Genomic DNA, 25,819 nt, shown 5'->3' with positions numbered 1-25,819 from the left:
CTGCGCATGTTGTTCCATTGTTTAAAAAGGGGTCTAAGAGTAAACCTAGACCTGTTAGTTTGACGTCAGTGGTGGGCAAATTAATGGAAAGAATACTTAGAGATAATATATATAAGCATCTGGATAAACAGGGTCTGATTAGGAACAGTCAACATGGATTTGTGCCTGGAAGGTCATGTTTAACTAATCTTCTTGAATTTTTTGAAGATGTTACTCGGGAAATTGATGAGGGTAAAGCAGTGGATGTTGTGTATATGGACTTCAGTAAGGCCTTTGACAAGGTTCCTCATGGAAGGTTGGTTAAGAAGGTTCAATGGTTGGGTATTAATGGTGGAGTAGCAAAATGGATTCAACAGTGGCTGAATGGGAGATGCCAGAGAGTAATGGTGGATGGTTGTTTGTCAGGTTGGAGGCCAGTGACGAGTGGGGTGCCACAGGGATCTGTGTTGGGTCCACTGTTGTTTGTCATGTACATCAATGATCTGGATGATGGTGTGGTAAATTGGATTAGTAAGTATGCAGATGATACTAAGATAGGTGGGGTTGCGGGTAATGAAGTAGAGTTTCAAAGTCTACAGAGAGATTTATGCCAGTTGGAAGAGTGGGCTGAAAGATGGCAGATGGAGTTTAATGCTGATAAGTGTGAGGTGCTACATCTTGGCAGGACAAATCAAAATAGGACGTACATGGTAAATGGTAGGGAATTGAAGAATGTAGGTGAACAGAGGGATCTGGGAATAACTGTGCACAGTTCCCTGAAAGTGGAATATCTCATGTAGATAGGGTGGTAAAGAAAGCTTTTGGTGTGCTGGCCTTTATAAATCAGAGCATTGAGTATAGAAGTTGGGATGTAATGTTAAAATTGTACAAGGCATTGGTGAGGCCAATTCTGGAGTATGGTGTACAATTTTGGTCGCCTAATTATAGGAAGGATGTCAACAAAATAGAGAGAGTACAGAGGAGATTTACTAGAATGTTGCCTGGGTTTCAGCAACTAAGTTACAGAGAAAGGTTGAACAAGTTAGGGCTTTATTCTTTGGAGCGCAGAAGGTTAAGGGGGGACTTGATAGAGGTTTTTAAATGATGAGAGGGATAGACAGAGTTGACGTGGAAAAGCTTTTCCCACTGAGAGTAGGGAAGATTCAAACAAGGGGACATGACATGAGAATTAAGGGACTGAAGTTTAGGGGTAACATGAGGGGGAACTTCTTTACTCAGAGAGTGGTGGCTGTGTGGAATGAGCTTCCAGTGAAGGTGATGGAGGCAGGTTCGTTTTTATCATTTAAAAATAAATTGGATAGTTATATGGACGGGAAGGGAATGGAGGGTTATGGTCTGAGCGCAGGTATATGGGACTAGGGGAGATTATGTGTTTCGGCACGGACTAGAAGGGTCGAGATGGCCTGTTTCCGTGCTGTAATTGTTATATGGTTATATTGTTATAAAGGTCAGAGAATGCACTTTATCAGACCTTTGGGATATATCCATCACAACTCATTTGCCTAGATTCCTCATCTTCCACAGTAAAAACTGATGTGAAAAAATTGTTAAAATTCTCACCAATCTCCGTTGACTCCACATTCCACACATGGATGGCCATGCTATTTTTTTAATGGACCTATGCTCTTTCCAGCCACTCTTTTAATCTTAATATATCTGTAGATTATTTTTGTATTTTCCTTTAGATCCATCTCATGTTTCCCTTTTGCCCTCCTGATGTCCCTCTTAAGAGAGTTTCTGAACAAGAACTTGAAATTGCAACTTTTCTTTTGGGTTTTGGGGACTTTGGAAGTAGAACCAAATAAAACACAATTAATATTTTATTTCAAACATTTGTTGGATTTTGACGATAGTTAACAGCAGTTCCATTGGTTTGTTGCACTGAAAGGTGCAAATGAGGAAGACAGAATTTTACATGCTTGGCTGTACAGGTAATTCTGGAGAATAACCTAAAGATGAATATTATGCATAAATAGTTTAGCATAAACACAATAGTTTGACTTCGCGGGGGGTAAAATGCAAATAGGTTTACTTATGTGTCTTCTGTGCTAGTGGAAACTCAGCACAATAACTGGACGATTGTTGCTGGGATACTGAAATAGAAACTATCCATTGCTGTGCATTCCTTTCCAGAGTTGTCGGTTACTAAGAAACCGAGATTATATAATCTGTTTCCAGATTCACCTTTCACTGGCTCACGCTACTGTTCAAAGCCCGAAATCAAATCTTTTCTCTCATGCAATAAATAAAGTAACCTGTCTTTAGTGTTTCTTTGTTTTAATTGGGTCCTTTCCAGAAATGTTTTCCGGATGCGATCGTTTCCAAGGCTCCAAGACACTGAAGTGCGAACCTGGGGACAGAGAGAATTAGCTGCCACATTTCTTCGGAGAGCCTTTCTCCAGGCTTGCCTTGGTCATTCACCTCGGCTGAGAGCAATGGCTGACAACGAGAACGCAGCGGCGACCAACACTGAATCTCCTGAAGATACACCAGGAGCGAAAGAGTTGGACAAAGTGCCGTCAGCTAAACCTGACACCGAGCTCTCACCTCCGCTCATCTCCATCGATTCCAGTTATGACAAATGTGAGTCCATACATTAACAGTTGTTACTAGCGACAAAGACAACAAAGTAAACTTTTATGTAATTTCAGCATAACACTCGTTTAAAACTGCATTGGCAGTCGAAGTAGAATTAGGGAATGAATTGGCCAATTATGACTTGGAGCAAAAGCATTATTGGAGTAGATTGTTCAACAAATTGTTTGTTAACTCCTTAGAATGCTCAAATAAAGGAGCAAGTGTCAAGCAACTTGGGGTGGAGATAGTCTGCTTAGTGGATAGGGACATGCAATGAATGAATTAAGTGTGTTTAAATCATTTTATTGCAAACATGGAATACATGTTAAGATAAAGTACATTACTTATGGGGGGGGGGGGTGGGGGGGGGGGGGGGGGGGGGGGGGGGGGGGGGGGGGGGGGGGGGGGGGGGGGGGGGGGGGGGGGTAGGGTAAGGTATCCTGATCCATGTCCCAGTAAGTGTCCTTTATTCTTAATATCACAGGAGCACACAAAAGCCAGCAGACCTCTTTATTTGGATGGAAACATAGGATATAATAAATACCTTGAATTGTTCTTCTTTGCACATGGACCTCCCCAAGTATAGAATGTGTTGGTTTGTTGAGGCTCTTCAAATGTCATTGGTGCAGAGGAAATAAAGGGCAACAAAATCTAAATAATTTACTAAGGAATTAACTACTGTGCATCAGTGATGGAGTGTACTTAAAGTTATATTCCAACCCTCTTTATTGAACAAGTTAAATATGTTGTAGAGTCATAGAGTCATACAGCATGGAAATAGGCCCTTTGGACCAACATGTCCATGCCAACCAAGATACCCCATCCATACTAGGCCAATAGCCCTCAAAACCTTTCCTATCCATGTACCTGTCCAAATGCCTTATAACAATTGCAATAGTACCTGCCTCAACTACCTCCTCTGGCTGCTCACTCCATATACCCATCATCCTATATGTGAAAAAGGTTGCACCTCAGATTCCTATTAAATCTTTCCCCCTCTCACCTTAAACCTATGTCCTCCTGATCTTGATTCCCCAACTCTGGGTAAAATACTGCATTTATTATATTGATTTTCTTCATGCTCTTATAGTAGATGGCATAACAGGAATAGAAGAAATAGGAGCAGGATACCATCATAAGGCCTCTTGTGCCTGCACTACATTCACTAAGTGCATAGCTAACCTGATCATTGAACTCCACACTTTCCTGCCTGATCCCTATTGTCCTTTGATTTTCCCTAAAGAGGAAAACAAAGATTTTGATAACATGTCTCATCAAAGGTTTAAAGGTCAGTTTATTGTCACATATATCAAATAAGGTACAGTGAATTACCGTACAGCCATATTAAAAAAAAAGCAACAAGACACACAACTACATAAAAGTTAACATAACCATCCACCACAGTGGATTCCCCACATTCCTCATTGTGATGGTAGGGAATAAAGTCCAATTTCTTCTTTATTCTCCTGCGGTTGGGGCAGTCGAACCATCTGAAGTTGGGGAGATTGAAGCTCCATGATGTTAAAGTCTGCAGGCTCCCGTAGTTGGAGCTCCCAAAATCGGTCTCCAGCAGAGGCCGCCAACTCCACGATGTTAGGCTGCAGTGCGGACGGAGATAAAATACGGAATAAAATTGCATCTCTGTCGAAGTAAGAGATTAAAAAAAGTTTTTCCCTACCCTCCACATAAAACAAGTTAAAAAACACTAAAACATACATTTAACACATACTAAAAAAAATAACAAAGAAGGAAGGGACGAGACAGACTATTGGCGAGGCAGCCATTGTTGGCGCCACTCGGCACCGAAGCTCAAAATAAAGTTCAGTATTCATGAATTTGGGGTATTTGACGAGAAGGCCTACCGGGATGAGGTGGCTGGTCTAGCACTCTGGTGCCCGGATAACAGCCTCCTCTTGAACATCAAAAAAACGAAGGAGCTGATCATGGACTTTAGGTGGGCACATCATTCGAGGACATACACTCCATTGAGGATAAATGGGGATCCTGTGGATAGGGTGAACTGTTTTAAATATCTGGGAGTCCACATCTCCGAGGATATGACATGGGCATCACACGCCTCAGCACTCGTGAGTAAGGCAAGGCAGTGCCTTTACCACCTCAGGCAATTGAGGAAATTCAGAGTGTCTCCGAGGATCCTCCAGTGCTTCTACGCAGCGGCGGTGGAAAGCATCTTGTCCGGGAACATTACCATCTGGTTTGGGAATTGCTCTGCCAAGGACAAGAAGGCTCTGCAGAGAGTAGTGCGTTCAGCTGAACGCACTATGGGAACTTCACTTGCCCCCCTGCAGGAACTATACATCAGGAGGTGCAACTCCAGAGCCAACAATATCATGAGAGACCCCTTCCATCCCTGCAATGGACTGTTGCAGCTGCTACGGTCAGGTAAACGCCTCCATTGCCATGCGGTGAGAACGGAGAGGTTGAGAAGGAGTTTCTTCCCAGAGGCCATTCGGACTGTAAACGCCTATCTCACCAGGGACTAACTCTACTGAACGTTTTTCCTTCCATTATTTATTATGTAAAAGAATATGTGTGTTATGATTGTGTTTATAGTTTGTTTGGTTGTTTGGTTGTTTGTCTTTTTGCACAAAAGTCCGCGAGCATTGCCACTTTCATTTCACTGCACAGCTCGTATATGTATGTGACAAATAAACTTGACTTGACTTGACTTGACTTGGTAACACAATGGATTGAAGGATATAGCTATGAAGCAGAAAAACAGAAGTGGGAGTGAGACAAGATTCGAAAATTGGCTTTGAGTAGAAGACAATATCTCACATACAGCAATGTTGTTCATGGTGTAAACACTTACACTCAGAAATTGCATATAAACAAAACTTGCAATTGATTGCACGATTAAACTGAATTCAGTCTAATAATGTGTGAATAAAAAAGAAAAAATACAGATGCTAGAAATCTGTAATAAAAACAGAGACTTAGTAATATAGATATCCATTCTCATTCTAAGCAGCAGTGACTGATATAATACTTTATCAAGACCATACTCTGTGATAATCGTAGTTAAAAATACATTGATGCTTCATATGTACTGCACAGCTTTCATTGAAATCAAGGTAACATACCCGGGTAGACTAGCAACTAATTCCCATGAATGAAATTATGCCATCAGATAAAAACTATTTACATACATGAAATTATGCCATTAATGATTTATTTGCAGAGAAATATACACACACAAATACAAATTTACTTATTTACTTATCTGCAAAACTTTGTTCCAAATTATACTTAACGTAAAATGTTTACATTAATTTTAAATACATTTACAACTTGTGCACAGCAATAATACAGAAAATTATTAAACTCCAACAACTAATGATTTGGTACATTGCTGCATATCATGACTCAATGATAACTGTCTATAATTTAGTTTCCTTTTAGCATCCTCCATCATCTTCTTCACTTTCTTCTCAGTGGGCACATAGCTGCTCCCTCACAGCTCCAGCAAACTGGGTTTGAAAATGACCTCAGATGCTGCCTGTGTGTAGTCTGCATGTTCTCCCCCTGACTACATGGATCTCTTTCCTCTGGGACCTGCAGTTGCCTCTCACATTTCAAACATGTGTTGGTAGGTGACTTGGCAATTGTTATTTGCCCCAAGTGTAAATGACTGGTCCGAGAATTTGGGGGAAGAGGTTTGTTGGGAAAAATATAAAATGCTGGAAAAGTTAACATTTTAGGACAAAGATTCTTCATTAGAACTGAGAAAGAGGGGAAACTGGTTAGTCTATATTGCAGAGTAAGCGTTGGAGGGCAATGAGTGACACAATGGGAATGTCTGTAACAGGGAAAATGATTTAGCTATTAAGGGGCTATTTAATGTGTTGCTGGTATTATGCAATCTAGAAAATGTTATATAGTCTGGCCTACTGGAATAAGTACAGGAGGGCAGGAAACACACAAATGAAAGAAAGGGGAAGAGCTAAATCAGGCCCGTACGAAGCTTTTTTAAAAGGGGGGTGGCATGACAGGATTACAAAAAACGTATTGTGAAAGGGTGTGAAGCGTGATGTCCCTCGATGCCAGGGTCTGGGGTTTTAGATGCTCTCTGATGCATTCTGAGCCTTATTTTGGAGCATTTTTGCACCAAATTTATGACCAATATTTCAGAAATTAACAGGAATCTGGGAGGTAGTTTTTTTACACAAAGGGTGCTGGGTGTATGTAACAGTTTGCTGGAGCTGTGAGGCAGCAGCTGTGTGCCACTGAGAAGAAAGTGAAGAAGATGATGGAGGATGCTAAAAGGAAACTAAATTATAGACAGTTATCATTGAGCCAGAGGAGGTAGTTAAGGCTGGGACTATCCTAATGTTTAAGAGACATTTGGACATGTACATGGATATGACAGATTTAGATGGATATGGACCAAACGCGTGTGAGTGGGACTAGTGTAGATGGGACATGTTGGTCAGTGTGGGCAAGTTGGGCTGAAGGGCCTGTTTCCACACTGCATCATTCTATGACTAAAACGTGAAGAAGAAAAATGAATGTAGATACGTGGAGCAGATTTGAAAGAGGAGTGAAATGTAAAGTGTTAAAGAGAGAGGTTTATGGGTGGAAAGGAACATAGGAAAGGAGGGGGGAGAGTGGGCTTGGGCAGATGGGTGAAGGGACAATAGTCACAAAGTGCTGGAGTAACTCAGTGGGTCAGGCAGCATCTGTGGAGAATATGTATAGGCAACGTTTCACAGAGTGCTGGAGTAACTCAGCGAGTCAGGCAGCATCTGTGGAGAACATGGATAGGTGACATGTCACAGAGTGCTGGAGTAACTCAGTGAGTCAGGCAGCATCTCTGGAGAAAAGGTATAGATTATAGTTCGGGTCAAGACCGTTCTTCAGTAATATTCATGATGTGCCATGCAGACATTCCTGAATGTTACCCAAACCATCGTGAGCTACTTTGTTACGGTGCTTGCCCTCTCCTATAACGTCTCTGCTGCCTTGGGTGATGCAGGACAGGACACAAGCTTTGGGACATAGTGTGAAGCTGTTGCCGTCTGTCCCAGCCTGGTAAAAACCTGGATGGAGTGGATTTGGTGAGGATGTTTCCACTAGTGGGAGAGTCTAGGACCAGTGGCCACAGCCTCAGAATTAAAAGTAATTCCTTTAGGAAGGAGATGAGCAGGAATTTCTTAAGTCAGATGGTGGTGAACTGTGGAATTTATTGCCACAGGCAGCTGTGGAGGTCAAGTCATTTTTCATGAGGAGATTGATAGATTCTTGATTGATACGGGTGTCGGAGGTAATGGGGAGAAGGCAGGAGAATGGGTTTGAGAGGGAAAGATAGATAGAGTCATAGAGTGATACAGTGTGGAAACAGGCCCAGCATGTCTCATCTGCACTAGTCCCACCTGCCCACGTTTGATCCATATCCCACCGAATCTGTCCTATCCATGTACCTGTCTTAACTGTTTCTTAAATGTTGTGATAGTCCCTGTCTCAACTACCTCCTCTGCCAGCTTGTTCCATACACCTACCACCCTTTATGTGAAAAACATACCGCACAGATTCCTATTAAATCTTTTGCCCTTCACCTTAAACTTATGTCCTCTGCTCCTCGATTCTCTTACTCTGGGCAAAAGACTCAACCATATCCATTCAAATCATGATTTTATACACCACTATTAGATCATCCCTCATCCTCCTGTGCTCCATGAAATAGAGTCCCAGCCTACTCACCCTATAGCTCTGGTCCTCTAGACCTGGCAACATCCTCGTAAATCTTCACTGTACCCTTTCCAGTTTGATGACATCTTTCCTATAACATGGTGCCCAGAACTGAATACAATACTCTGAATGCGGCCTCGCCAACTTCTTATGCAACTGCAACATGACTTCTCAACCTCTATACTCAGCCTGACCCACTGAGTTACTCCAGCACTCTGTGAAACGTCACAGAACAGGGCAAGAATAGCAAGTTTTCTGATGATACAGAAGTGAGTGGTTTTGTAGATAGTGAAGATGATTATGAAAGATTACAGCAGGATCTGGATCAATTAGCGAGGTGGGCAGAGGAATTGTTGATGGTTGCATGGTTCCTTCGAGTCGCAGGTACATCAGTTAGTCAAAAAGTATTTTGGCACTTTGGCCTTCATCAGTCAGAGTATTGAGTATAGAAGTTGGGAGATCTTTCCCTCTCAAATCCATTCTCCTGCCCTCCCCATTACCACCGACATCCGTATCAATCAAGAATCTATCATTTTCTCCCAGTGGGAGTGGCGTGGGCCCAGCGGGGGTCAGTGGGGGTAGCGTGGGCCCAGCGAGGGTCAGCGGGGGTGGCGTGGGCCCAGTGGGGGTCAACGGAGGTGGCGTGGGCCCAGTGGGGGTCAGCGGGGGTGGTGTGGGCGGGAGATGGGTTGGGCCCTGGCGGCGGGGGGAAGCGAGGGGAGCGAGCCCCGCCGCAGCGGCGTCTGGTGTTGGGGTTACAGCCGCTGGGTTCAGATTCAGCCACTCCCGCCCGGCGACGGGAGAACAGAGAACTTTTTTCTTACTCTGGGGGGAAAAAAGGGGTGTGTGGTCGCACCCAACGCACCCCCCCCCCCCCCCCCCCCCTTCGGACAGCCATGTAAATAGCAAGCCAAAATGACCAGTTCTGATACAGAGCAAGTTGTCTAGATTTAAAAAAATCAGAACTGAGTACTGCAGGCTGCACTGTGGCCAGGTGTAAAATGAGATTTTATTCCTTGAGCTTGCATTGGGCCTTGTTGTAACAACACAAAATGCTACAGTGTGAAAGGTAGTTAGAAGCTTTTCCTAATTTTTGACTAGGCACCTGTTTTTCCAAATTCTTGTGAAGTGACCCAGGCACAATGAAACACTAAATAGAACATATAATTTCCAGTAATATTTGTTAAACAATGCAAATATGTACAATAAAGGCTCGAATGCAGCAACAAATTGTTAAAATGCCAAGCAAAGAAAATTGCAAGCATTTTCATATGCCTTAATGGGAATGCAAAATCACATTTTTCAAAAGGCATTAAATGATTTATGTGACTTTTTCTAAAAGATTAATGCACTTCATAATTGGTGAATGCTTTTGAATGGTGCGATGATTATTTAATAGATAATATATATGGCAACATTTTACAAAAATCAATTGTATGACTGAATAACCAGCTAATTGAGGTTGTTTGACTGTTTGAATAGGTGCCTGGCTAGCTTATTAAGGATCCTTTACTTCAACCAAGCGCAAATAACTGGTATTATTGTGCTGTTTTCATAGGATTTTGTGTCATTATCAGTCAGTCCTTTTCTGGTTTATACACGAACACGTTCTCAGACCTTTCAACTTCTTCAAGATGACTTTATTGAACATTGAATATCTCTGACATATTCTGACTTTATTTTTATTCCTATCACTGTAAACTCCTCTGTTACAAATAAGTTCTTCAAAGGATCTTCAATTTTTTTGAAGTCTTCCCTTGCCACTAGTTTACTTTCCTGCAGAGGAAACTCACAAACATTTGACTTAATTTCTCATGCTTTATTAATACTTTCCCATTTGATTTCTTGTGAATTATTATATTCTCTATTATGACTATTTTACGGCAGAGAACATTATCTTTTCTGCCCCTGAATATCATTCATAGATACTTATCAAAACCTTAACCTCATGTGTCTATCTCTGTGTATTAAAACACAGCTTGGGCCAATCTCTTGCTCATCATTCCTTCAGTTTCCATTATGGCATCATTTACTGGATTAAAAAAATCTGATTTCAATTATCACATATAATGTGCTTTATCTTGTGTCTAGGTTATCTATTCTCATCAAATGTCACCTTTTTTCACTTCTGTCCTGCTACTGAAACTTTACTATTATCTATCTATCTATCTATCTATCTATCTATCTATCTATCTATCTATCTATCTATCTATCTATCTATCTATCTATCTATCTATCTATCTTACTAAAAGTAAGATCTTGACTACTTCCTGTTTTTCTGTTTCATGATTTTAGAAAAAACGCTGCCATTTACGGCTGCGATTTTTGGTCAGCTTACTCAGAGTCCCCCTCCGCTGTGCAGGATAAGAGGATTTTTCCCCATCGATGAAACATAAAAGAGTTATTAATGTTTAAAGCATGTTGACATTATCTCTGCTGCCCCTGCTGGTGGGAGGGGGGGGAGGGACTATAAAACCCAGAAGTGTTGTGCCTCAGTCAGTCTCTGCAAGATGGGGGAAGTGAGAGGGTCACGTCTGAGCTGTGAATAACACTGAACACATGTCTACTAAACTGTGAGTATGGTTTTACTGACCTTGAGTGCCCTTAATGTGGTTTGAAAATGAAAATGTGGTTGGTTTGAAGTAAATGCATTGCAAATGGTGGAGCTTTGAGTGAAGTAAAAACACTGCAAATGGTTTTTGGGTTGAAGTAAAAAGCACTGCAAATGGTTGGTTTGGGGTTTTGGGTTGAAGTAAAAGCACTGCCAATGGTTGGTGGTCTAAACTTGACAACTTCCTGTTTGCACTGGATATTGATTTTAGATAAAACGCTACTACTTACGGCTGTGATTTTTGCCCATCTTACTCAGTCCACTCCACTCATTAGGGGGAAGAGGATTCTTCCCATCAATGAAAAATTAAAGTGTTATTAGTGTTTCAAAAATGTTGAGAATCTCTCACCTGTCAATCATGCCATGAAGGCCACACCTTTTCCCGGTGGGAGGGGGTGGGATTATAAAACCCGGAAGTCTGGGTGTGGCTCAGTCTCTGCGTGATAGGGGAGGGAGAGGGAGAGGTCATGATTCTGTCTGAGCTGTGAATCAACTGAACACACTGAATGTTTACTGAACTGTGAGTGTGGTGTTTTGTGTGGTTTTATGGTGGTTTCACACTCTTGAAATGCTATGAAACTGCATTTGAATATGGTGGCCTTGCACCCTGCATGAAATGGAATTAAACTGCATTTGAATGTAGTGGCCTTGCACCCTGCATGAAATGGTATGAAACTGCACTTGAATTTGGTGGCCTTGCACCCTGCTTGAAGTAGTATGAAACTGCACTTGAATTAGGTGGTCTTGCACCCTGCTTGAAGTGGTAGGAAACTGCACCGGAATTTTGTGGCCTTGCACCCTGCTTGAAGTGGTAGGAAACTGCACTTGAATTATGTGGCCTTGCACCCTGCTTGAAGTGGTAGGAAACTGCACTTGAATTTGGTGGCCTTGCACCCTGTTTGAAATGGTAGGAAAATGGATTTGAATTTGGTGGCCTTGCACCCTGCTTGAAATTGAATTTCAAGGAATAGCCGTGAGTCAACTGCCAGCCCACCAGCCGTGAGTGAGCTGCCAGCACATCAGGCTTGAGGGACTGAGCTGCCAGCATATCAGGCTTGAGGGCTGCCACCCCACAAATCCATTTATCCCACAATATCCATACTAGCCCTCTGGAAACCAGTCCCTTCAGCCCACAACACCCATACCACCCCCTCCACACCCCCGATCCTCCTCCCTCCACCCGCCCCCCTACCTCCCTCTCCCTGCTCCCCACCTCTCCCCCTCACCCCCCTCTCAGCACCCCCTATCTCTCCCCCTCACTCTCACTCTCTCTCTCTCTCCTCCCCTCGCTCCCTCTATCCTCTCTCTCTCTCCCCCCTTCTCTCTGTGTGTCTCTCTCTCTCTCTCTCTCTCTCTCTCTCTCTCCCTCTCTCCCTCCTCTATGTCTCTGTCTCTCTCTCTCTCTCTCTGTCTCTGCCCCTTCTCTCTCTGCTCTCACTCTCTCTCTCTTCCCCCCCCCCCCCCTATATGCGTCTGCAAGTTGGGGGCTAGCCGTCTGTAGATAGGGTGGTTATGGGGTAAAAGGAGCAAATTAATAATATTAATATAATATCAAGGGGGGGTAATTAGTGTGAGTGCAGGGGTGGGGTGGGGGATAGTTAGTGTGTGATGCTGCATTCCGCCTCCCCCCCCACAACCGCACGTTGGGGGAACAGACCCAGCGGGTCTGCACTTGGTCTAGTAGATATCTATAATTCTATATTTTTAGCCTAAAATGAACTCATTGTCAGCAAGGCTTTATTATCAGCAGAACAACTGTAAATTCTAGCAGAATATTTGATGTAATCTTGCACTCTCCCTGAAGATGCAACACTATATTCTGTGGAAACAAAGAATTGCAGATGCTGGTTAATATACAAAAGAGCACAAAGTGTTGGAGTAACTCAGCAGGTCCGGCAGCATCTCTGGAGAACATTGATAGGTGACATTTCATGTTGAGACCCTTGTCAGTCACAAGAAGGGTCTCAATCCAAAACATCACCTATCTATGTCCTCCAGAGATGCTGCCTGACCTGCTGAGTTACTCCAACACTTTGTGTCCTTTAACACTATATTCCGCATGGTTTGATTGTACTCTTGTATGGATTTTTTACTCGGATAGTACACAGAACAAAGTGTTTTCATGGTATCCCAATACACAAGACAATAAAAAAACAATGTTGATAATAAGTACGGTGCTGTGGATTAAACATTCATAATATGTTATTTATTCATCTCTGTTTATAAAGTATGAATACTTCTTTTTTACAAATCACAGCTGGAGAACCATATCGGCACAGGCGTGTAGGTGCTTCTAGATTGAAACATTCAGGATTAGAAGCAATTAGAACAGCAGCATCTCCAACAACATCAGTGTCAGTAAGTGATTTTCAAGATTGATTCAATACAGCATTTCTATTTTATCAATACTTTTGCAGTATCTACACCAAGATGTATTTGCTTTATCGATGACATTTGGCCGGAAATTCAATTGCATAACATTGTTTTAATGATTTGTCAATGATACATTACAACCACCACTTCCAGCATATCTTGCATCACTGTGAGATTTTAACCAGAAACTTCCAATATGAATCACACTTTTTATCCCTAATTTCCATGCCAAGGCTACATATTTCCTCATACAATCTTTGAGAAATTTAGTTTAAAGAAGGTACACAAAAATGCTGGAGAAACTCCGCGGGTGAGGCAGCATCAATGGAGCGAAGGAAATAGGCATCGTTTCGGGTCAAAACCCTTCTTCAGACTATGAAACCCTGCTTCAAGTCTGGAGAAGGGTTTCGACCCGAAACGTTTCCTATTTCATTTGCTCCATAGATGCTGTCTCACCCGCTGAGTTTCTCCAGCATTTTTGTCTACCTTCGATTTTCCGGCTTCTGCAGTTCCGTCTTAAACTTATAGTTTAAAGAGCTTCTTTTGATTTGCTGCCTCACAGCGTCAGAGACCAGACTACGGTTGCTGGCTGTACGGAGTTTGTAACCTCGTGGGTTTTCTCTGGGTGCTCCGGTTTCCTCTCACACTCCAAAGACATAGGTTTGTAGGTTAATTGGCATCAGTAAAAATTGTAAATTGTTGCTAGTGTGTAGGATAGTGCTAGTGTAAGGGATGATCGCTGGCCAGCGTGGGCACAGTGGGCCGAAGAGCACTGTATCCGCACTGTATCCCTAAACCCTAACTCCCCCTCCCTCCCACCATCTCTACAATCCTCACGTGGCAACTTCCTGGCTTCTAAACCCCTGTTTGTCATTCTCCTTCATGTCTATTCCCTGCAGATGCAGAGCAAATGCCAGAATGAGATCGCTAGTCTCTGATAAAATTCGGTAGGAAAAATCCAACATGGAACCGGGCCCTTATCCCAGTGATTCAGAGCTGACCACCAACCATCCATTTTTGAAATAATCCTATGCTGACTCATTTTATTGTGTCACATTCACATCAACTTTCCATATTTTATCTTCTCACCAACAAACAAGAAATACAGTTGCCAAGTAATCTGTGAGCATGAACTACTTTGGGATGTGGGAGCACCTGAACGAAACCCATCAAGTTACAGGGAGAACATGTAAATCCCTTAAACCCAGCACCATAGGTCTGGATCTAACCTGGGTCACTGGAGCTGTGTGACAGCAACTATTCAAGTCACAGAATTGTGCCACAGTGGCACGTATGTGGAGGGAAGATTTCACTCTCCCCTCCGCACTAGTGCATAGTGGCTCATCTCTCTCCTGGCCTCTGAATGTGCTCAACCATTCCCCTTCACCAACTCCTCATGCACAACGCTTGAGGAATTATCATCCTGACTCAAAAATATCTCCCTCTCCTCCCTACATTTACACAATGAATTGTTTTCTGATGGCATTTCCTGCTCCATTGGCCCTGGCACTGGGCTCCAAGCTCTCCAACCTACTGGCTCTGGGAGAGGAGGTCCAACTAGGACATGGTGAACTACATAAGTATGCAGTGCCTAGTTACTTGTGACTGAGATCTTGGACACAGGTAACAATTGAAGTTTGATGAGGTTGGCGGGGGGGAGGGGGGTGGTTAAAGACCAAACTAGTTGTTGGCCCATCACATTGGAGCCTTTAGGAAGTGCCAATATTTCTTGGCATTTACATTGGAAACCCACATAATTAGACGTAAATAGCAAATCATTTGAGATTAGATTAGTTGCATGTTGAATGCAATGCAATTGCAATGTTAGCCCATTTATCGTAATGCATTTTTATTTATTTAAAGTTTGATTTGGTGGCGAAACTTGCCTAGATCAAGATCAATCTATTGGAATTGCTCAGTTCAGAATGAGGTTCATATAAACTTTAGTCTACAGAAGTCACTCCATTTATATTACAAAAAAATATAAATTATCACTGTTGATACTGCCTTAAGAGTATTGCATCTCTATTTTGTGCTAATGTAATGGGTTGATTTGTTAATGCAGTGGTCAGAAAATAATAGCATAAAAGATATTTGTAACTTGCTGACAGAGGATGTGATGGAGTGAGATACAGTTACACAGGCACTGAAATAGGCAAGGCATGGACAGATACAGACCTAGTGCGGCAAATGGGATTGTGTAGATGGAAGAAAAGGTTGGCGTGAATATGGTGGGCCAAAGGGTCAATTTCTGTGACATATAACTCTATTGACATGGTATGTACTTTATACAGACTCAAGGAAAGAAGACCTTATTGATTTCTACTGAGGCAAAAAAGCAAATGATGAAGCAAGCCAAAGCAGCAAAAGACGAACGAAAGTCTCAAATGGACTCTCGCCATAGTTACCTCATATCTAAATTAGCTGATGGAACTGGTCTGGAAGAAACAGTTGTACAGGACTTCATTATATCAGATCAAAAGGTATGCTTTCTATTTTTTAATGGCATATAATAAGTATCTAAAAGGTCTTTTGATATATCAGTAAGAAGTTTATATCAAGCTCTAATGTAAGATTACTGGGGTGCTGCCAAATAATAATTATTACAAGGTTGATGCTCAACCCCCACATAAGTAGAAATCTACCACTAAAAGGCTTGCCATATGGACACAAACTATTATTTTAGACGTGGACACCAGCCATTATTTTAGACTTGGACCTCAGGCAGTTCTGCATTAATGTCCGTAATGTAAGAAAGAACTCGCATTTGTAATCTTGAATGTTGTTGGGGGTTGAGTGGATCAATAAACAATAGACAATAGAAATTAAGTGCAGGAGTAGGCCCTTTGGCCCTTCGAGCCAGCGCCGCAACTCAATGTGGTCATGGCTGATCATCCCCAATCAGTACCCCGTTCCTGCCTTCTCCCCATATCCCCTGACTCCGCTATTTTTAAGAGCCCTATCTAGCTCTCTCTTGAAAGCATCCAGAGAACCTGCCTCCACCGCCCTCTGAAGCAGAGAATTCCACAAAAAAAGTGTTTCCTCGTCTCCATTCTAAAATGGCTTACTCCTTATTCTTAAACTGTGGTCCCTGGTTCTGGACTCCCCCAACAGCGGGAACATGTTTCCTGCCTCCAGCGTGTCAAAACCCTTAACAATCTGATATGTTTCAATGAGATACCCTCTCATCCTTCTAAACTCCAGAGTGTACGAGCCCAGCTGCTCCATTCTCTCAGCATACGACAGTCCCGCATCCCGGGAATTAACCTTGTACACCTACGCTGCACTCCCTCAATAGCAAGAATGTCCTTCCTCAAATTAAGGGACCAAAACTGCGCACAATACTCCAGGCGTGGTCTCACTAGGGCTCTGTACAACTGCAGAAGGACCTCTTTGCTCCTATATTCGATTCCTCTTGTTATAAAGGCCAACATGCCATTCGCTTTCTTCACTGCCTGCTGTACCTGCATGCTTACTTCCATAGACTGATGTACAAGGACTCCCAGATCCCGTTGTACTTCCCCTTTTCCCAACTTGACGCCATTTAGATAGTAATCTGCCTTCCTGTTTTTGCTACCAAAGTGGATAACCTCACATTTATCCGCATTAAACTTCATCTGCCATGCATCTGCCCACTCCCCAACCTGTCCAAGTCACCCTGCATTCTCATAGCATCCTCCTCATAGTTCACGCTGCCACCCAGCTTTGTGTCATCTGCAAATTTGCAAATGTTACTTTGAATCCCTTCATCCAAATCATTGATGTATATTGTAAATAGCTGCAGTCCCAGCACTGAGCCTTGCGATATCCCACTAGTCACTGCCTGCCATTCTGAAAGGGACCCGTTAACCCCTACTCTTTGTTTCCTGAGTGCCAACCACTTCTCTATCCATGTCGGCACTCTACCCCTAATACCATGTGCCTTAATTTTGCCCACTAATCTCCTATGTGGGATCTTATCAAATGCTCTCTGAAAGTCCAGGTACACTACATCCACTGGCTCTCCCTTGTCCATTTTCCTAGTTACATCTTCAAAAAATTCCAGAAGATTAGTCAAGCATGATTTGCCCTTCGTAAATCCATGCTGACTCGGACCGATCCTGTTACTGGTATCCAAATGTGCGGCTATCTCATCTTTTATAATTGACTCCAGCATCTTCCCCACACCATTTCCTGCCTAATGTGGATTTCCTTCAGTTCCTCCATCACCCCAGATCCTCTGGCCACTACTTTATCAGGAAGATTGTTTGTGTCCTCCTTAGTGAAGACAGATCCAAAGTACCTGTTCAACTCATCTGCCATTTCCTTGTTCCCCATAATAAATTCACCTTTTTCGGTCTTCAAGGGTCCAACTTTGGTCTTAACTAATTTTTTCCTCTTCACATACCTAAAGAAGCTTTTACTGTCCTGCTTTATATTCTTGGCTAGTTTACCTTCATACCTCATATTTTCTCCCCGTATTGTCTTTTTGGTTATCTTCTGTTGTTCTTTAAACATTACCCAATCCTCTTGCTTCCCGCTCATCTTTGCTACGTTGTATTACTTCGCTTTAATTTTTATACTGTCCCTGACGTCCCTTGTCAGCCATGGTCGTCCCTTTCTCCCCTTGGAATCTTTCTTCCTCCTAGGAATGAACTGATCCTGCACCTTCTGTATTATTCCTAGAAACACCTGCCATTTTTGTTCCACTGTCATCCCTGCTGGTGTATCTTTCCAGTCAACTTTGGCCAGCTCCTCCCTCATGGCCCCATAGTCCCCTTTATTCAACTGCAACACTGACACCTCTGATCTACTCTTCTCCCTCTCCAATTGTAGATTAAACCTGACCATTTTATGGTCACTGCCTCCTAATGGCTCATTAACCTCGAGATCCTTTATCAAATCTGGTTCATTACATAACACTAAATCCAGAATTGCCTTCTCCCTGGTATAAATCTGGGGATAATGGGGATTTCAGCCAATGGGGTATTGTGTCTGTGAGAAAATGTTCAACTATTAGAGGATCAGCAATGAGGACTCTGGGTATTTTTCCCATTGGAGGATTGGGACATGGAAGGGTGAGTTTAGCCATTGATTGGGGGCTGGGGAGGCAGAGATGGAAATGAGGCCTTTGGGGAAATGGGCCTGGGACAGAGCTTGGGTCAGTGGAGGAGATGGAAAAGATTAACATTTTAATTTTAAAGCAATTTTTTACAATTAAGATATGTTTCCTTTCTAGTATCATATGATTGACGAGTTCTTTGCACCAAATGGTTCCAAAAAAATATTATTTTATTACCAAGAAGCAGCCGCTGTAAGTATTCATTAGTGAAATTAAAATATTCAAGTCAACTAAATGTGGATAAACTTCACAATAACTACAAATAGATTATTGCTTTACTTAAAATTACTTTTACTTAATAGTTTAAAACAGCAGCAATTTCCTTTAAAACTCAGGTTAACTGATTGAAGAATATTAAAAAAAAGCTAAAGCAGTTTTAATTCACTCTAGCCAGTTAAATTTACGACCAATTTTGATTATTAAAATTCCCATTAGAATACTCAGTAGTGTTTAAATAAGTTCTATAATGCAAAGGATTGACAATAATTTGTTTAAGAATACATGTTTAACCCTTCAGAACATTGAATTGAAACGCTTAAGTGCAGATACATCGCGAAGCATACCTCAGAAAAGACTGTTCATCACTAATGGCTCAGCTGAGGTAGGGTTATTAACATTAACATTTCCCTTGCAAAGTAATAAATTATAAATTCACTTGCTTTCAGAAGGTAGATAATTTGTAATTTTGAAAAAAAATTGAACTGTGGTAATTCATTTTTGTCCTGCCCATCTTTCAGGGTTTGACTGGAGATTGTTTATTTTTTCTTCGAACGACGAATAAAAATATCAGCACAGCTAACGTTTCTCAGGTCAGTTCCATTCTCCTATGACAAAAATCTTTTTACATGTAAAAAGTGTCTAATTGAGCATGTGTCAGGACTGATTTGCCCAGGAAGATGATATTTAACTTCCCAGACTTAAGTTTATTCCAGGTTGCTGTTGCTCATCATTGTCACATTTCAGTTTGCTGTTCACAGTTGCATTTATCACAGAAACTCCATGATCAAGGAGAGAAGATTCCATTTACTTTACTTTCAATACACAAAAGCATGCATAGTGGGTGAGAGATTTACCTATAAGCAGGCTTCCCAAATTGCAGGCATTATTAGATTGCATTCCCTTGACCTTAACAGAGACCTCTCTGGCAGCCTTCCACGAGGAGCAGTGAGTGTTGCCCTGGAGGATCTTTATGGTTCCATTCATCGCAAGCATTCATTCTGCAAACAGTCCTTCACCCGCTTGTCCAAGACCCTCTGACTCCCTCAAGCGTACTCCAACCCTATCACCATCGTTGCAGTGTTCATTTTTTTTTGAGATAGCCTTTTCTAGGAGAAAGTGCTGCTTGTGTTGTTGAAAATGATTGTAAATTATTACAACCATTGGGTTAGTTTCCAACAGTTCTGAGAACTTGCAGTAAATTAGTACACAGGGAAAGCTGATAATACTGTTCTGGGATGCTTGCTAATAAAGATTATGCTGTTTGTACAAATTTAAAAATAAAACATTAGGCTGACATACGAATTTTAGTTTTAAACATTTAAAATGTGATCAAATATTTATTAAACTATAGACACAGGATAAAATGTATACAAGCATTCTGACAATATTTATACATGAACACAAGAATTAAAAACAATTAAACTTAGTCTAACACAAAGTGAACCCATGGTAAATGCGGTTATTTAAAAATAAAAGGACATGTTAGATGTAGTCTTTTGTCTGTAATCCCAAAGGCAGGTTAAATTGTTGTCTGGAAGATGGATGACATATTTTACATAAAAATTAAATTATGCAGTGCCATATTTTTTAGCACTATACAATTGAAATTTCATGATAACTAAAACATTACAGAATATTTTGAAGTTATTATGATTTACACAAAGTCTGTAATTATTTTCCCTCTATGTTGGAAGTGCTAACATAACATTGGAGGAGTGGGCATAATTTATTGTGCAGTGGAGGCCTCCTTTGGGATTTTGCACATGCTTGAGGTGCTCAATCCATTTGTACTCAGGCGGAAGCAAGACTGCATGTCACTTATCAGGCGGACAAATTTAAAGCTAACCTGTCAGAGTAGGTCATGGTTATTAGATATAGGTTTATTATTGTCACGTGCACTGAGGTGCATTGGAAAGCTTTGTTTTGCATGCTATCCAAACAGATCTAATAATACCATGCATCAATATAATCAAACCACACTCAAGTAGAATAAATAGAGCAAAAAGGAAGATACAGAGTGCAGAATATACAGTAGTTCTCAGCATTGTGGCACATCAGTTCCAGCTATAAAGTCCACAAAGGGGTAGAAGGGAATTGGATTGTAGCCAAGTTTACGGAAGGATCATTCAGAAGCCTGATAACAGGCTGTGCCTGAATCTCATGGTGTGCACTTTCAATCTTCTGTACCTTCTGTACCTTCTGCTGGGTGGGAGCAGGGAGAAGAAGCAATGACAGGGGTGGGATTTGATTTTGATTATGTTGGCTGCTTTTCCAAGGCAGCGTGTAGTGTAGATTAAGTCACTGATGGGAAGTCTGGTCAGTGTGATGGACATGGAACCAGCCTAAGGGAATATTCTTTAAATAACATACTTACCTGGTTTTCGCTGGAACTCACCAGCCATTCACTTTGTCACCCCCCCCCCCATCCCAATAATTTTATTAAGCTGACCACCCACCCCAACTAAACTGCTGATACTTCCCAATGAATACTGATTCCCTGGTTCTGGTTCTGTTTCATTCCTGCGCAAACACCTCATAAGTGGTTATCTCGCTTCCCTATTCCCTTTACCAATACCTCCCAGCTATGTATTGAATTTTTTTTCTTTCTAGATTATTAAGTTGTCTTTCCCAACTCCAGCATTTAGGTATTCCAACCACTCACCCCAATTCCTGGCAGCCAATCCTCGCTCCATCTCTCAGATCCTACACTGATCATCGCACTGATCTCTCCGCTGACTACACACACAATCTTTTCATCAATGCTACTAATTGACCACGCCCGCACATCCAATTCCAGTTTAGACTTAATCTGTTTTTCTTTATGTGAGTCACATTGGAGCAGCACACAAATGAAAGAGTTATCTTTGTACTGAATCCATTCAACAGCGCAGTTTGTCGGACCTTGAGTAAAACATTTGATGGCCCATTATGAACTGACAGGTAATATCCCTAAGCAGGTCCCATTCAATTTCTAGGTCTGCATTGTATTTAACATTTCTACTTCAAGGACATCAATTTTTTTATCATGATTATTTAAGCCATAAGCAAAGTTGAGGGATGGCACAGCTAAGAGTGCTGCTGTTTCCAAGCTTCAGTGACCTGAATTCAATCCTGACATCTGGTGCCGTCTTTGTAGAGTTTGCATTTCAAGTAAGAATTTCATTGTTCTATCTGGGACATATGACAAAAAACACTCTTGACTCTCACTGTGACCGTGTGGGATTCACACAAATTAATGAAAATGTGGGTTGAAATGGGTTAAAATGGAAATGTGATTGCTCGGCGAGCTGGGATAGACAATGGGTTGAATGACCTCTTTCTATCTTATAAAGTGCCATAAAGGAATTCTACTGCAGATAGCAGTAAAGTTTGCTTTATGTTCCATACAGGACCATTAACAAAAATAGAAAATCTCATAAGGAGAAAAGGTAAAACAATTATATAAAGGAGAAACAATTATTTATTGGTCTCCCTTCCGCAACCTTTATAACAATTGTTTCTATCGTTGAGTTGAATCAATCATGCAGGGTGAAGAAAATGATTGTTAAATAGTGATTGTTGAAATGTTACTTCATCGTTAATTCATGAAGTTAACATTTATCAAAATGGTTTAATATTAAAATCTTGACCAATATCGTTTCACATAAATTTAAAAGTGCCTTTTCTATTTAGGAGGTAAATTTTGGCATGCTTAATTGTTCTGAAGAAAATCTACTTCAAGGATTGGAGAAACTCCTTGGCAATGTAATGGTACCTGCACTGCGATCCCAAGAGGTAACCTTCTCCCATGTGATATGATTTTCAACAGTATTTGTATACTTAATGTCTGAAGAAGGGTTTCGGCCCGAAACGTTGCCTATTTCCTTCACTCCATAGATGCTGCCGCACCCGCTGAGTTACTCCAACACTTTTGTCTATCTTCGATTCTCCAGCATCTGCATTTCCTTCTTGAACTTAATGTTGATAAAATGATTGACTGTAATTTTTCTGTTAATCTTGTTCTTTATATTGAAGAGAAAATTAATTAAGTGTGGGTTTGACACACATTTTAATAAAATATATTGCAAATTAAGTTTCTATATGATTAAAATCAAACATAATAGTTCATGAGGGAAAGCTTTAATCAACTACTAATTATCTCTGAATGAACTGATGCCATAACTATATCAGTCTTTCAACTTGTTTAAGAGGGAACTGCAGATGCTGGAGAATCGAAGGTTACACAAAAAAGCTGGAGAAACTCAGCGGGTGCAGCAGCATCTATGGAGCGAAGGAAATAGGCAACGTTTCGGGCCGAAACCCTTCTTCAGACTGAAGAAGGGTTTCGGCCCGAAACGTTGCCCATTTCCTTCGCTCCATAGATGCTGCTGCACCTGCTGCGTTTCTCCAGCTTTTTTGTGTAACCTCAGTCTTTCAACTTGATTGGAGCACCACACTGACATCTGGTGTTGGGATGGAAAATCAACAACAACCTGAATGGATATTTCCAGAACTAATATTTGCACAATGAATATGTTAAATTAGTGGACAGTTGATATAAAGATGCACTGAGGATTTGTCCATCAACATTGGCAGTAGTATTTTTCACTTTGGATATTAAACATTCAATAATGTTAGGATGCTAGGAGCTGGAAGGTGACTTGGATAGGTTGGGTGAGTGGGCAAATGCATGGCAGATGCAGTATAATGTGGATAAATGTGAGGTTATCTACTTTGGTGGCAAAAACAGGAAAGTAGATTATTATCTGAATAGTGGCCGATTAGGAAAAGGGGAGATGCAAAAAGACCTGGGTGTCATGGTACACCAGTCATTGCAAGTAGGCATGCAGGTGCAGCAGGCAGTGAAGAAAGTAAATGGTATGTTAGCATTCATAGCAAAAAGATTTAAGTATAGGAGCAGGGAGGTTCTACTGCAGTTGTACAGGATCTTGGTGAGACCACACCTGGAGTATTGCATACCGTTTTTGTCTCCTAATCTGAGGAAAGATATTCTTGCCATAGAGGAAGTACAGAGAAGGTTCACCAGACTGATTCCTGGGATGGCAGGACGTTCATATGAAGAAAGACTGGATAGACTCGGCTTGTACACGCTAGAATTTAGAAGATTGAGGGGGATTTTATAGAAACTTACAAAATTCTTAAGGGGTTGGACAGGCTAGATGCAGGAAGATTAGTCCCGATGTTGGGGAAGTCCAGAACTAGGGGTCACAGTTTAAGGATAACCATATAACCATATAGCAATTACAGCACGCAAACAGGCCATCTCGGCCCTTCTAATCCGTGCCGAACACGTATTCTCCCCTAGTCCCATCTACCTGCACTCAGACCATAACCTTCTGCGCTCCAAAGAATAAAGAATAAAATTAGTTGCTGAAACCCAGGCAACATTATAGTAAATCACCTCTGTACTCTCTATTTTGTTGACATCCTTCCTATAATTAGGCGACCAAAATTGTACCCCATACTCCAGAATTGGCCTCACCAATGGTTTGTACAATTTTAACATTACATCCCAACTTCTATACTCAATGCTCTGATTTATAAAGGCCAGCACACCAAAAGCTTTCTTTACCACCCTATCTACATGAGATTCCACCTTCAGGGAACTGTGCACAGTTATTCCCAGATCCCTCTGTTCAACTGCATTCTTCAATTCCCTACCACTTACCATGTACGTCCTATTTTGATTTATCCTGCCAAGATGTAGCACCTCACATTTATCAGCATTAAACTCCATCTGCCATCTTTCAGCCCACTCTTCCAACTGGCATAAATCTCTCTGTATACTTTGAAAATCTACTTCATTATCCACAACACCACCTATCTTAGTATCTTCTGCATACTTACTAATCCAATTTACTACACCATCATCCAGATCATTGATGTACATGACAAACAACAGTGGACCCAACACAGATCCCTGTGGCACCCCACTAGTCACTGGCCTCCAACCTGACAAACAGCCATCCACCATTACTCTCTGGCATCTCCCATTCAGCCACTGTTGAATCCATCTTGCTACTCCACCATTAAAACCCAACAATTGAACCTTCTTAACCAACCTTCCATGAGGAACCTTGTCAAAGGCCTTTTGAAGTCCATATATACAACATCCACTGCTTTACCCTCATAAATTTCCCGAGTAACCTCTTCAAAAAATTCAAGAAGATTAGTCAAACATGACCTTCCAGGCACAAGTCCATGTTGACTGTTCCTAATCAGACCCTGTTTATCCAGATGCTTATATATATTATCTCTAAGTATCCTTTCCATTAATTTGCCCACCACTGACGTCAAACTAACAGGTCTATAATTGCTAGGTTTACTCTTAGAACCCTTTTTAAACAATGGCACGACATGTGCAGTACGCCAATCCTCGGGGACTATTCCCGTTTCTAATGACATTTGAAATATTTCTGTCATAACCCCTGCTATTTCTACACTAACTTCCTTCAATGTCCTAGGGAATATCCTGTCTGGACCTGGAGACTTATCCACTTTTATATTTCTCAAAAGTGTAAGTACTTCCACTTTTTTGAATCTCATAGTTTCCATAGCTACTCTACTTGTTTCCCTTACTTCACATGATTCAATATCCTTCTCCTTGGTGAATACCGAAGAAAAGAAATTGTTCAATATCTCCCCCATCTCTTTTGGCTCTGCAGATAGCTGTCCACTCCGACTCTCTAATGGACCAATTTTATCCCTCGTTATCCTTTTGCTATTAATATAGCTGTAGAAACCCTTTGGATTTACTTTCACCTTACTAGCCAAAGCAACCTCATATCTTTTAGCTTTTCTAATTTCTTTCTTAAGATTCTTTTTACATTCTTTACACTCCTCAAGCACCTCATTTACTCCATGCTGCCTATAATTACTGTAGATCTCTCTCTATTTCCGAACCATGTCCAATTTTCCTTGAAAACCATGGCTCTTTCCAATTTTTACTATTTCCTTTCAACCGAACAGGAACATAAAGATTCTGTACTCTTAAAATTTCACCTTTAAATGTCCTCCATTTCTTTTCCACATCTCTCCCATAAAACAAAATGTCCCAATTTAGTCCTTTTAAATCCTTTCGCATCTTCTCAAAGTTAGCCTTTCTCCAATCGAAAATCTCAACCCTAGGTCCAGTTCTGACCCTCTCCATAATTATATTGAAGCTAATGGTATTGTGATCACTGGACCCGAACTGTTCCCCAATGCATACCTCTGCCACCTGTCCCATC

At 41.4% G+C, this 25,819-nt stretch overlaps 1 protein-coding gene across 1 annotated transcript in view; it reads left to right on the top strand.

The window, feature by feature from the left end:
- The first annotated feature begins 786 nt into the window (after nucleotides 1-786).
- The window catches only part of LOC129709750 (dynein axonemal heavy chain 5-like), a 310,815-nt gene continuing 285,782 nt past the window's right edge, over nucleotides 787-25,819 (top strand). The window contains 7 exon segments of the mRNA XM_055656308.1: nucleotides 787-2,583; nucleotides 13,155-13,255; nucleotides 15,565-15,753; nucleotides 18,489-18,563; nucleotides 18,889-18,972; nucleotides 19,109-19,180; nucleotides 22,263-22,364. Coding sequence (XP_055512283.1) covers nucleotides 2,310-2,583; nucleotides 13,155-13,255; nucleotides 15,565-15,753; nucleotides 18,489-18,563; nucleotides 18,889-18,972; nucleotides 19,109-19,180; nucleotides 22,263-22,364 — 897 coding nt within the window. The 5' untranslated portion in view covers nucleotides 787-2,309.

This window comes from Leucoraja erinacea, chromosome 2 (assembly GCF_028641065.1).
Source record: "Leucoraja erinacea ecotype New England chromosome 2, Leri_hhj_1, whole genome shotgun sequence".
Taxonomy (NCBI): Eukaryota; Metazoa; Chordata; class Chondrichthyes; order Rajiformes; family Rajidae; genus Leucoraja; species Leucoraja erinaceus.
This window is presented reverse-complemented; position numbering and strand designations above follow the sequence as displayed.